The sequence below is a fragment of the Erpetoichthys calabaricus genome, chromosome 1 (genome assembly GCF_900747795.2).
Source record: "Erpetoichthys calabaricus chromosome 1, fErpCal1.3, whole genome shotgun sequence".
NCBI classification, from domain to species: Eukaryota; Metazoa; Chordata; class Cladistia; order Polypteriformes; family Polypteridae; genus Erpetoichthys; species Erpetoichthys calabaricus.
Genome location: NC_041394.2, coordinates 296,304,963 through 296,319,096, shown reverse-complemented (window position 1 = coordinate 296,319,096; position 14,134 = coordinate 296,304,963). Strand labels below are relative to the sequence as shown.

Genomic DNA, 14,134 nt, shown 5'->3' with positions numbered 1-14,134 from the left:
AGCTGTTCCTGTCGAGCAAAATTTTGTTTTAACAATTTCTAAAAGCAAACAAAAAGTCTCCCCAAGATTAGTCACCGATCATCTGCAATATCTGTTAAGGTATTTTTATACTGTGTTATTTAAAGCAAAGTGCAAAAAATATAACAGGATTTTCTATATTTATTTACAATTGCAGTATAATTAAATACTTAAGGGGCCAGTAGAAAAAACACAAATAAATAAAAACTACGTTTCAATGGTATGCTTTGGTGTTTTTGTTGGTGGGTAAACTGAGATTATCATTCAAACCTGCTTTATCAAATTTAGCATTTGTGGGATAGTGAGCTGAAAGCAGGAGCAAAAACTGGATGGGGTGCAGTTCCAACATGGGAAACACACAAGAACACACCCAAACTCACTCAGAAGCAGCAAATTACAACAGACAATTATTGTAACTTACTTACTGTACATGTTTATTGAAGTGTGGAAGGCAGCACCTGCTGCAAAGCCCATTCCCACTGGTAGCTTTTGCTAATGCCAGATAGATGCAGACCTGGCCAGGATTCGTATCCCATGATGGTGCACTGTCTGTTTTTCAAGCAAGTAAAGTACTTCACATTTCACAGCTTCTGAAAGTCTCTTGTGGAAAGTCTGGTTAATAACTGACATCACATTTGATAACTGAGAAGTGATGTTCTGGGCTGGCTATTTAAACCATATTTATTAAAAATATGTTAACAAGTGATAAACAGTCTATATTTGTTATCTATAAAAAAGTGTGCCTCTACTAAAGAGAAGGTTTGGAAACCCTGCTTGAAGACAATAGTATGCGGGTAATTTTTTGGCAGGTTTAGGGAAATGACTAAATTTAACCATATATTAAATTTAGAAATTTTCAGGCCTGAAAGAAAGAAGGGCAAAATGTATGTTCAAAGAACTAGGTATCCTCATTGTAAAGATTTATGTATGTTGGACTTGTCCTGTAGGTGTGGTACAAGACAGGTTGTGGGGTGAGTGATGTTTTACGATGTTGGGGTCTATGGAACTTACCATATGAATTTGTGCTCAGGTGAGGTAAGCCTGGGAAACCTTCATAGGACTGGGCAGACTGGCAGTGAGCGTAGAATAAAATTAGGTTGGGAATGACTCTGTGGATGTGGTAAATGATGCAAGACTTGAGAAACTAGTGATGTGGATTTATGGAATACAGTGGAAATGGCCAAGGATTGGGCACTCCATTAACACAGGCAGATTAAGATTTGGATTTATACTATGGATGTGTTATAGGACAGACAGAAGTCTACATTATTGGAAGAATGGCGGAATGGGGAACCGGACAGTTTGGCAGAGGATTTGGCAATTTAGAGACAGGTGTAGTATAAAATTTGGGCAGCAAGTGCACCTGTTCCTTTCCACATCTATAGGACAAGTTATGGGAAGAACAGGGGGACTGTGGATGTCACAGACTTAAATTTTGGAGCACAGTAGAAATGGGAAAACCGGCATCAGATTGGGCAGCATGGTGGAAAGGGTACAATACATTTTAGCCTGGATTTGTCCTATGCGTCTGGTACTGGACAGGCCAAGATGGGCATTGACACTATGATGAGGACCTCGTGAGCATGTGGAATGACCAGATAGATAGATAGATTGATAGATATGAAAGGTACTATATAAAAAGTGCTGCTTTAGTTTGCCCCCCCAAAAGCTATGTCCCTGCCCAAATTTTTTTCACCAGCCGCCACTACTGTATAATATGTCCCTATATGTCCATCTCCAGATTTGCTTAATCCAGTTGCCGTTCACAGGTGCAAAAGTCCATCTTGATAACAACATGCTCATTGCAAGAACCACCCCTAAACACAGGGATACTGTTCTGCACAGGACAATCATGTACACATGCAAACTCACTTACAAAAAAAGGACTAAATAATGGTAGGCCTTTAGAACTAAAGTTAGAACTGAGATCCACCTGCAGGTAGTAAATAATATAATACCATTTGACATCCTGACATTACCCAATAAATCACCTAATCTTAAAATGAGTTCTCAAGGTGAAGCAGACAATCAGCGTCAGTTTCAGTGTTTAACCATCAGGATTTAAATTCATTCTTCTAACCAGCAGACTATGAAGCTGAACATTTTTTCAGCCTCTAAGGTACCGGAAGAGCTGCTGCCCATTGACTTTCAATCTTCTTCTCTCTGTTAAATGGCAATCTATTTTCCGCAATCACCTTGAGTTTTGATGACTCAAAGTTTCATGTTTTCTGAAGGATTCCACTAAAATTCTACTCATATTTCAGGGTTAACAATGCTTAATATGGAATCCACCTGAACAGCTGCCCTGGACTGTCAAGATAAATATCCTAACACACTAAATAGTTGATCTTTCATAAGAATGTGAATAATGGGTGAATTGGGGGGATGAAAAATTGACATTTAACTTGGATGTGAGAGTAAATTCTAGTTTTATGAACAAAAATAAACCACTTCCAAATGTAAAACATATTATTCTCAAAACCTGCTAAGCTCACACTCCCCAAAAATTCTCAGTTTATTCTTTCATTTGTTAGGTCTGTTTTTTGTTTATAATTGCTGCACTTGGGATCTCAAAGTGAAGGATTGCTCTTCTGCCAGTGAGGTCCTAATTGGGCACCAACTACTTTTTCATTCATAGTAAAACAAAATAATTAAATGGCAGCTCTAGTCAGCTATAGCAGAAAATAAGTTTCTAAAACCTCATTCCACCAAATATTCATAAATTGGTGACTCCAATACTTATGGCAAAAGGCATATGAAAAATATATTGTACAACAACTTTTAATTGTAAAAAGACCTTGATGATGTGTACCATTGCAAACTACATAATGTACTTTCAAGTACAAGTAATTTTCTCAAATGTTAATTCAGTAGTAGGGTTTACACCTACATTTTCTTGTTGCCAGAGACATTCTGTGTACTGAGTACTGTGAGAGAGTAATCTCTTCCTTTCTTTGTAACATGATTCGTGAGAACCAATAAGAAGAGTTAATTCCAAACAAAGGTGTTGGGGCCATAACCTGCCTAGGAGAATGATCCCTTAACATTAGCAATGAAACACTCTTTCTTAAAATGCTCTGACCATACTAATCTGAACAGTGGCCCTCCATTAACATCCTTCCGTCTTCTGATCTCACTTCACATTCAGTAGATGTTACATGGGTCTATTTTTATACCAGTAGTTAATAACATAACATTCTGAAACCTCAATGATTCAGTTTGAGGAGCTGGAGGGCAATGTCTGTCCCACCAGGTAGGAAACATCTTTGGTGATATTGGAGCAAAACTGGAATACCCAGAGGAAAACCCATGCAGTAGAACATGCAAACTAGGCACCAAAAAGTAGCGGGTATTGGATTTGAAAGAAGGATTTTTGGACTTGGACAGAGCTAACACAATTGAAATATTTTTCATAGTTCAGTTTGATTTTAATAAAATATAAACTGTAGAAAACTTTTTGCAATAAATATGATACTCAAATAAAAATTGACCACCAAACTTACCGAGTACTCTTTTTCTGACTCACTGCTATTCCACTGTGACTGGACTGAGTTGCATATCTGGCTGTCAGACTGCAGCAAAAAAGGAAAATTCAGTAAGAAAATCAAGCCGAATAGATTTAATGACCTTGCAGGTACACATGTAGAATAATTTTGGCTATAAAACATTTTTCTTTGTACCTTATATTATTGAAACAAGAACAGGGAGTACAGCTCCAAACTGCACAGGTTTCAGTTCCTCTGCTGGGATTCAGCTCTTCAGTTTTTTGTCATGTTTTATTTATTTTAATTTTATTTGAGGGCATACCTAGTGTAGAGGTGTCATGTTTTGCTAAATGAAGTGTACAAGACAAAAAATGAATAAAGAAAATTCTCATGTTTTTGAACTAAGCAAACTCCTTCACAGGTTAGATGTGATGTAGTTTTTTACAAATGCATATTTCCTAATAAAATATATTGTACATATACATATTGTGTTATTCTAGTGTGCTGTGCACAGCTGGGGACAATCTCATTGCGTTTATTTTGTGTCAGGAATTGCTAAGTCTTTTCAAAAATAACATGTAGCCACTCTGGGCCTTCCTAATAAAGGCCTTCTCTGCCTAGCTGCATATAGGACTGGCCTGTCCACCTAGCCATGTTGTTGTACCATGCCCCAAGACCAAAACACTCCCTTTACCTCTCCTCCCTTTCCTATTCTATTGTCATTTTTCCTCATGTCAGACTCTACACTTGATGAAATACATGAGGCTTTATGCTTCCTCTCAGGACCATTTCATGTCTAGCCCTGGAACTACTTCCAGAATTAGCAGACCAAATATGCCTGGTCTAACAGCTACTAGAGTTCTTAAATTCCTGAGGCTTCAATTAGTCTTTCAAGGGCAAACCTCCACAGCAGTAGCAGGGCAGCTGCTCTCCTAAATGGAAATGACAGAATTACATGTTATCCATTAAGTCTGAGCATCCTCCATCAGTCCAGATTGTTTGCATCTTTAAAGTTTCCTCCTTAACCTTCATTCACTAATGTTGATGCCTCTGCTTGTGGTCCTTCTTGGGTTCCATAAATACTCCTAAGGCATAGTGCTTCTTGCTGAGGTCTATGTTTTCTCTCTAGCATTGCTACTTACGCTTGTATCTGTAATGTTTGTATCCATCTTCTTGTCCTTGTCTTGTGTGTAACTGGGCCTGTTACTGCATATGCTTTTAACTATTTAGCGATAGATATACATTTATATTCTTTGTCTATGTAATAATAGAGGAAAGTATGAAATATAGTAGCTGAAACCCAAAATATGCTATAACTACAATAAAAAAGAGTTTTATTCATCTTTGATTATAACATTTGCCTTTATACTGAGTGGCAGAATGCATATTGAACTGGGTGACCACTGGAATTTAATACTGGAACAGTATTCAGCTGAGAAGTAGTTTTTAGTTTAATTGAACAGATGGAAAGGTAGCCTCAGCAATTCAAGAACCTGCAAGTAAATCAAAATTATAAGCAAAGGGTTCATTAAGGTTAGAACTGCATAAATTGTGCAGTTTTCAGCAAACAGAATTGTGATTATTTGCTAACCACAAACAATATATTGTTGATTTAACATCAACCACTCACTAAGTAATGATGTTCATATTAAAGAATGTATTCAGAATGAATGATTGCTTGTAAAATTTGAAATATAGAGGCTGAAGTCTATTAGTCTTGATATGGCACTCTCCCAATGTTTCTGTTGTTCTAAGGTGTAAAATTCTGAATAGCTTTACTGTGCTGCAAATAGTATAGTGTTCAGGTTCACTGATGACATCAGAAAGATTGTCTTCTCAAAAACAACACTTTTGGGAGAGCTTTTCACCAGAACAGGAGGGAGAGGCGAAGAGTTCACTTAACTGAACCATAATATTTCATAAAAAATATGATGAATCGCAAAGACCCAAGTACTGGTGCAGCTTTTCGATACTGTGTAAATAAAGCCTCTGATGCTTAAGGTCTCCAGTGGCTTACTTTGGCCATAAATGTTTACATAAAAAAAGTCTTATTCAGGTGTTGACATAAATAATCATTGAATATGAGCAGCACACATTACCCTTTTTATGCTTTAAAATTAACAGAAAATCAGAGGACACACTTGAAAAACAATTTTAACAAACTCTAAAGTACTTTGCAGTTATTATATACACTTAATAGTAACACATTACATGAGGATTTACACTGTAAAAAATAAATCTTGCACGTGTGAAAAATAACAGCAAAAAATAGCTAACTATACGCAAAATAATCATTACTTTAATTAATAAAAATGGGTTTTATCCTAGGGCGGCACAGTGGCGAAGTGGGAAGTGCTGCTGCCTCGCAGTTAGGAGACCTGGGTTCGCTTCCCAGGTCCTCCCTGCGTGGAGTTTGCATGTTCTCCCCGTGTCTGCGTGGGTTTCCTCCGGGTGCTCCGGTTTCCTCCCACAGTCCAAAGGCATGCAGGTTAGGTGGACTGGTGATTCTAAATTGGCCCTAGTGTGTGCTTGGTATGTCCTGCGGTGGGTTGGCACCCTGCCTGGGATTGGTTCCTGCCTTGTGCCCTGTGTTGGCTGGGATTGGCTCCAGCAGACCCCTGTGACCCTGTCTTCGGATTCAGCGGGTTGGAAAATGGATGGATGGGTTTTACCCTTTTTATTGATTATTTCATTCTAATTCAATAAAAAAATTAAGAATAAAGTTAACTTATTATTTTTCTTAAAATGTAAACATTTTGTATAACTTATTCTAAGTAAAAAAACTATACTGTGAACTGAACACATTTAAGTTAAGTTAAATTTAATGACACTGCACTTCCTCTCACATCGATTTCTTGGTCTTTACAACAACGGATTCAGCTGTAACTTTTATCCTTAATAAGAGCTATGTTACTACGAATGTGTAAGTATAAAGCATATTAATTCTGTAATGAATAACTAGTATTTCATTTCGTATAGTTACAGACGTCCCCTCATTTAACCGCCACCTTATTGTGGTGAAGGGGTTTGCGTGTCCCAATGATCCTAGGAGCTCTGTTGTCCGGGGCTTTATGCCCTTGGTAGGGCCACCCAAGGCAAACTGGTCCTAGGTGAGGGATGAGACAAAGAGCGGTTAAACAAACCTTCTATGATGAATGAAAACTTTGGACGGCGCTTTCCCTTGCCCGGACGTGGGTCACCGGGGTCCCCCTCTGGAGCCAGGCCTGGAGGTGGGGCTCGATGGCGAGCACCTGGTGGCCGGGCCTGCACCCATGGGGCTCGGCCGGCCACAGCCCAAAGAGGCAACATGGGTCCCCCTTCTCATGCGCTCACCACCTATGGGAGGGACCAAGGAGGTCGGGTGCAGTGTGAGTTGGGTGGTGGCCGAAGGTGGGGACCTTAGCGGTCCAATCCTCGGCTACAGAAGCTGGCTCTTGGGATGTGGAATGTCACCTCTCTGAAGGGGAAGTAGCCTGAGCTAGTGTGCGAGGTTGAGAGGTTCCGGCTAGATATAGTCGGGCTCACCTCAATGCACAGCTTGGACTCTGGAACCAATCTCCTTGAGAGGGGCTGGACTCTCTACCACTCTGGAGTTGTCCCCGATGAGAGGTGCCGAGCGGGTGTGGGTATACTTATTGCCCCCCGACTTGGAGCCTGTTCATTGGGGTTTACCCCGTTAGACGAGAGGGTAGCCTCCCTCCGCCTTCGGGTGGGGGGATGGGTCCTAACTGTTGTTTGTGCGTATGCACCGAACAGCAGTTCGGAGTACCCACCCTTTTTGGAGTCCCTGGAGGGGGTGCTAGAGGTCATACCTTCTGTAGACTCCCTTGTACTGCTGGGAGATTTCAATGCTCACGTGGGCAATGACAGTGAGACCTGGAAGGGCGTGATTGGGAGGAATGGCCCCCCCGATCTGAACCCGAGTGGTGTTTTGTTATTGGACTTCTGTGCTCGTCACGGATTGTCCATAACGAACACCATGTTCAAGCATAGGGGTGTTCATATGTGCACTTGGCACCAGGACACCCTAGGCCTCAGTTCGATGATCGACTTTGTGGTCGTGTCGTCGGACTTGCGGCCACATGTCTTGGACACTCAGGTGAAGAGAGGGGCGGAGCTGTCAATTGATCACCACCTGGTGGTGAGTTGGCTTCGATGGTGGGGGAGGATGCCAGGCCTGGTAGGCCCAAACGTGTTGTGAGGGTCTGCTGGGAACGTCTGGTAGAGCCCCCTGTCAGAAGTAGCTTCAACTCCCACCTCCGGCAGAACTTCGACCACATCCCGAGGGAGGTGGGGGACATTGAGTCCGAATGGGCCATGTTCCGTGCCTCTATTGTTGAGGCGGCTGACCAGAGCTGTGGCCGTAAGGTGGACACCGGCGGTGAGGGATGCCGTCAAGCTGAAGAAGGAGTCCTACAGGACCCTTTTGTCCTGTGGGACTCTGGAGGCAGCTGATAGGTACTGCCAGGCCAAGCGGAATGCGGCTTTGGTGGTTGCTGAGGCAAAAAATCGGGCGTGGGAGGAGTTTGGGGAGGCCATGGAGAACGACTTTTGGACGGCTTCGAGGAGATTCTGGTCCACCGTCCGGCGTCTCAGGAGGGGGAAGCAGTGCAGTGTCAACACTGTATATGGTGGGGATGGTGCACTGCTGACCTCGACTCGGGACGTTGTGGGTCGGTGGGGGGAGTACTTTGAAGACCTCTTCAATCCCACTAACATGCCTTCCAATGAGGAAGCAGAGCCTGGGGACTCGGAGGTGGGCTCCCCCATCTCTGGGACTGAGGTCACCGAGGTGGTCAAAAAACTTCTTGGTGGCAGGGCCCCGGGGGTGGATGTGATAAGCCCGGAGTTCCTCAAGGCTCTGGATGTTGTAGGACTGTCTTGGTTGACACGTCTCTGCAACATCGTATGGACATCAGGGACAGTGCCTCTGGATTGGCAGACTGGGGTGGTGGCCCCCCTCCTTAAGAAGGGGAACCAGAGGGTGTGTTCCAGCTACAGAGGGATCACAGTCCTCAGCCTCCCTGGAAAAGTCTATTCGGGGGTTCTGGAGAGGAGGGTCTGTCAGATAGTCGAGCCTCGGATTCAGGAGGAACAGTGTGGTTTTCGTCCTGGTCGCGGAACAGTGGACCAGCTCTACACCCTTAGCAGGGTCCTGGAGGGTGCATGGGACTTTGCCCAACCAGTCTACATGTGTTTTGTGGACTTGGAAAAGGCATTCGACCGTGTCCCTCGGGGAATCCTGTGGGGGGTACTCCGAGAGTATGTGGTACCGGACCCCCTGATAAGGGCTGTTCGGTCCCTGTACGATCGGTGCCAGAGCTTGGTCCGCATTGCCAGCAGTAAGTCGAACCCGTTTCCAGTGAGAGTTGGACTCCGCCAGGGCTGCCCTTTGTCACCAATTCTGTTCATAACTTTTATGGACAGAATTTCTAGCCGCAGCCAGGGTGTTGAGTGGGTCAGGTTTGGTGGACTCAGGATTGGGTCACTGCTTTTTGCAGATGATGTTGTCCTGTTTGCTTCATCAGGCCGTGATCTTCAGCTCTCTCTGGATCGGTTCGCAGTTGAGTGTGAAGTGGCTGGGATGGGAATCAGCACCTCAAATCTGAGACTATGGTCCTCAGCCGGAAAAGGGTGGAGTGCCCTCTTAGGGTTGGTAGCGAGATCCTGCCCCAAGTGGAGGAGTTCAAGTATCTCGGGATCTTGTTCACGAGTGAGGGAAGAATGGAGTGTGAGATCAACAGGCGGATCGGTGCGGCATCCGCAGTAATGTGGGCTCTCCATCGGTCTGTCGTGGTGAAAAAGGAGCTGAGCCGCAAGGCGAAGCTCTCAATTTACCAGTCGATCTACGCTCCTACCCTCACCTATGGTCATGAGCTATGGGTAGTGACCAAAAGAACGAGATCGCGAATACAAGCGGCTGAAATGAGTTTCCTCCGTAGGGTGTCTGGGCTTTCCCTTAAAGATAGGGTGAGAAGCTCAGTCATCCGGGAGGGGCTCAGAGTAGAGCCGCTGCTCCTCCGCATCGAGAGGAGTCAGATGAGGTGGCTCGGGCATCTGATCAGGATGCATCCTGGACGCCTCCCTGGTGAGGTGTTCCGGGCACGTCTAACCGGGAGGAGGCCCAGGGGAAGACCCAGGACACGCTGGAGGGACTATGTCTCTTGGTTGGCCTGGGAACGTCTTGGGATTCCCCTGGAAGAGCTAGAAGAAGTGGCCAGGGAGAGGGAAGTCTGGGCATCTCTGCTCAAGCTGCTGCCCCCGCGACCCGACCTCAGATAAGTGGAAGAGAATGGAGATGGATGGATGGACGGACAGTTACAGACGTAAGCATTTGTTGTTTTCACGAAAACCTTTCCCTTCATGTGGGAAACATGGCGAGCAAGGTAGCGTCTTTTTAACAACCTACCTCATTGGTTTGTTTTAAAAAGCAAGCACATTTCTTGGATAGTTACTTATGTTCATATTTTTTTTATAGTTTAAAGCTAGTATTTTACACAGAAAAAGAAAATGACACTTTGAGATAAGTTTGAGAATGGTATGGCATTTGTCCTAAACTACGACGTGTAAACAACACAAAAAGACGTTTGCCTAACTGTCACAGTATTATTTGACCTCTTATTTAATTAGTGTTCTGCATAGGTAATGTATTTTCTGGTTAATTTTTAACACTGTGATTTATTTAGCGATGCAAAAAAAAAACTGTTGTGATTTCCTACGTCCTATTTTATTTTTATTTCAGGATTTTCGCTATCACATACTGAAAAGTAGTGGAAAAGACGGCCATTCATTTAACCGGATATGCTGGTGTAAATGCAGGAAGTGTTTGAAGAGCGGCATCTGCTGCAGGATTTCAGTCATTTCACTCTCTACGTTTCCTTCCCATTTACCTCTCATTCCTGGGACATTATTTGATTGAGATATATTTTTTGTATAAGTTTAAAAAAAAAAAAAGAAAATTTGCATTGACATTTGAATGTCAGTAATTCAGTAAAAATTATCCTCAGACATTTCATTTAATTTTCAAATATTTACCTTTGAAAATATAACTCCGTTGTTGTGACTATCTGGGTGTGTTCAAATAAATAAAGATATATGGAATTTTAGCATTCATTTGTTATACAGTCACTACTGTCCAGCGTTGCACTATTACTCATTTTTTTTGAGTAATTCAAATGAAAATCTGAGTAAAATAAAAATATTTTTGTCACTACTTATATTTAATCAAACTCATTTATTTTAGGTAAATTTGAGTAAATTAATAAATTAAGTTTACTCAATAGGGCAGTATACTGTATTAAATATACTCAAAAATATTTCTTGTAATTTGTTGCCTTATTTTTTTTTAAGTACTTTTAACACATTATTTTTTACAGTGTACTTTAAAATCCAGAAGGTAGATTTCTGGCCATGAGTGTTATTTCTGCCAAAGGAAAGGGTAAATTTTTAAAATAATGGAGGTGACCAGGAGAACAGATTTCAAAAATTACAAACCAAAATCTCATAACTGAGAATCTGTTCATTCTAAGGCCAGGTTTATACTTTATGCGATGTGACGCATGCTCCAGTGGATGCTACTGCTACACAAGCGTTGTACTGTTGATACTTGCGCACGTACTTTATGTAAATCTGGAAGATTCCACAAGGTGACAGTGCGAGATATCATCACAGTGAGAACAGGTTCAGCTTCGCGGTTTTGTGAATTACCTGAAACACCCATTAAATTCCGAGGACACCTTGCCGCAATATCTTTGAACAAGGATGTTTAATGATTAAATCCATCAATCCAGGCATGCACCCATTCCTGCAAGCATTGGGCATGAAACAGAAACAATCTCTGGATGGGGCATCAGCTCATCGCAAGGTGAACACAAGTACACGAATACACTAGCGTCATTTTAGCATCACCAAATCCCCAAATCTTCATGTCTTTGGAAGGAAATCAGAGCACACTGTGGAAATCTACCAGGGAATCACGCAAACTCCAGTCAGGGAACACCAGGGACGTGACTTCCTGCAAGGCAGACCATGCCACCACAACATGTGTAATTATTATTAGTATTCATTATTTAAATGAAGTTAACGACTTATCTGCAAAATGTAACATACAGACATGAAAGTGATATCAACTATAAATCTAAGGATTCTAAATGTTCAGAGAGCTGGAATATCATAAAAGTATTATGTTCTGTGTGGCGATTGCTCCTGTCAGGTCAGGAGGAAGCCCTAGAAGCACAAAGCGATTAACAGCTGGGTCGATTTTATGATGATGTTTATGATGGTCTACTTTAATGTTAAAGTAAACTATGAGGTTAAAGTGCACATTTCGAGATTATAGCCGAAATATTCACTTAATCACAAAATACACCTTTTCACCATTTCCTTAATTTTTTTCTGTGTGGCTCAAATGCGCTTCTGCACATTCTGATGCTGTTGTGAAGGCACAAAAAAGACAGCACAGACACCACATTGAACCATTCATCAAATATCGAAGCATGCACATCGATCCCAGGAGGATCCTTAAAGCGGCCTTCTGTTACATGTTGATAGTAAACAGAGACTCTGACGTCATGTTCTGACTTGATCACACTGAGCCCCCTGACTTTTTGCTGTTACTGGAACTTGCGCACGCGTCGCGTTAATTTCTGAGGACGTGCTCAGAGGATGTGTTCCAAGCATAAAGTATAAACGAGCCCTTACATTGATCCTAAATAGTAAACCAAAAATCAGATAAAGGGTCTAAAACATTTACTATGAATCACGCAACAAAGTGTTTAGGTTTATCAGCAGTCCTGGATGACTGGGAAGTGCACTGTGATGATCTTTTATCCTATAACAGTGTTATATGTCAGCTCTGCATATCTCTGAGGGTTGTTGCATAGCAATGTCATAGCAAATGATGCTCAAAATAGCCAGACCCAAAAAACCAAACATTGTGTAGGAAAAAGATGTGTTCTACAACCCCAAAAACTGTTGCAAAAAAAAAAAAACAACAAAAAAACAAAGAGCTTGAGGAAATGAGAAATAATTTTAAGCAAACCCAAATTATAACAATGAGAAAAACTCCAAACCTTTCCAAATTCAATTTCATGCGAGGAAAATGCAACCTTCCAAGATTCTAGGAAATGGCCTAAGACTTGTGTGTGGTGCATGGGAGATAAGTGGATTACAGTTCTTGGGAACTGGCTCATGTGGACATATGCTTGGGGTGTTCACCCCATTATGTTTACTGTATACAGAATACTGTGGAAAGGTAATACTTCTTCCTAATATTTCAAGGTAGCAACAGTGTCTACAGAAGAAACACTGTGACCCTGATTTAGTCAATGAATTACAGCAAGGCTGCAGTCTGCTCAAAAGCCTGTCAAATGCAGAAAGTACGAACAAGTGATGTTTTTGAAAGAAAACCCCAGGAATGGATATGAATGCTAATCCAGTGGACATGGATGTGTAGAAAGTGGCTCATAGGCATGGTGGACGAAATGCCAAAGATCAAAATATGCCCATGTGCACTTGCTCAAGAAAATATCAGGTAGTGGCGTTTGCCTTCGATATTTTTATTTATTTATTTATTTTTTTACATAAAAATCTCAAATCCATTCCATCACAGCACCTGTCCGGGCAGCACTTGGCACAAGGCCAGAAACAGCCCTGGACTAGAAGTCAGTTAATTTACAGGGTCAACTCCCACACACAAATCACTCCATATACAGGGGCAGTATGGAAATCCCAATCAGCTTAGCCAGCCTGTTCTTGGGTGTGTGGGAGGAAAAAAAATCAGAGAGCCTGAAGGAAAACCCATGCAGGAGAAAGTGTAAAAACTCCTCCCAGCCTGCAAACGAGTACAAGACTCAAACCCTGAACACTGCATCTGTTACATTTCTGCCACCTTTTAAATTATACCAGTTATACTCTGTCAGGTTTGTTTAAATATTTTCAAAATAATATTATTTTAGGGTATCACAAGGTGGCATTGCAGATTTATGTTTCCTTGTATTCTATTATCACTTATACAGTATGTGACTTATGTGGTCTGTTGTTTTTTTAAAATCAACACTTTTTTTTAAATGCCCATGATTCTCACCATGATATTTACAGATGATAATAAAATAGCTATATAAATAAAATGTATTATTATTATTATTATAACTAGTATGCAGACCATTTAAAAAAATACCAAATCTTGATGAGATATTCAGACTACTAAGCTACTAGCTAATAAAAAGAGCTTAGTGGACTGAATCATCCTTTCTCTTTTGTCAAACTTCTTACGTATTTTTCTTTTTGGAAATTAAAACATTCATAGTGTAGTCATTGGTGCATGTTGGTGATATTAAAAGAGCAGGATAAGACCCAGCTATGCTACTAAGCAGATCTCATTTAAGTTGCATAGAGTAGAGGAAGAGGTGGGATCCAACTAATAATAGTTGTCGACTTCTGACAGTGGAGTGAAAGGTGACTTTATACACTTGTCCGGATTGCTTTAAGAGGCTATAGATAGCACAGTGGGCTACCCTTCTAACAGCATTAAGCCATTTCTGACTGAAACAAAGGTGAGAAAAGGAGGCATTGTGCAGGGCTTTTCTTTCTTGACATATAGTTGTTAGGTTGTTCTGTTCAAAAGTTGTTCA

At 41.7% G+C, this 14,134-nt stretch overlaps 1 protein-coding gene across 1 annotated transcript in view; it reads right to left on the bottom strand.

Moving 5' to 3' along the window:
• The window catches only part of nav3 (neuron navigator 3), a 573,826-nt gene that overhangs the window by 309,147 nt on the left and 250,545 nt on the right, over window positions 1–14,134 (bottom strand). The window contains 1 exon segment of the mRNA XM_051926210.1: window positions 3,522–3,590. Coding sequence (XP_051782170.1) covers window positions 3,522–3,590 — 69 coding nt within the window.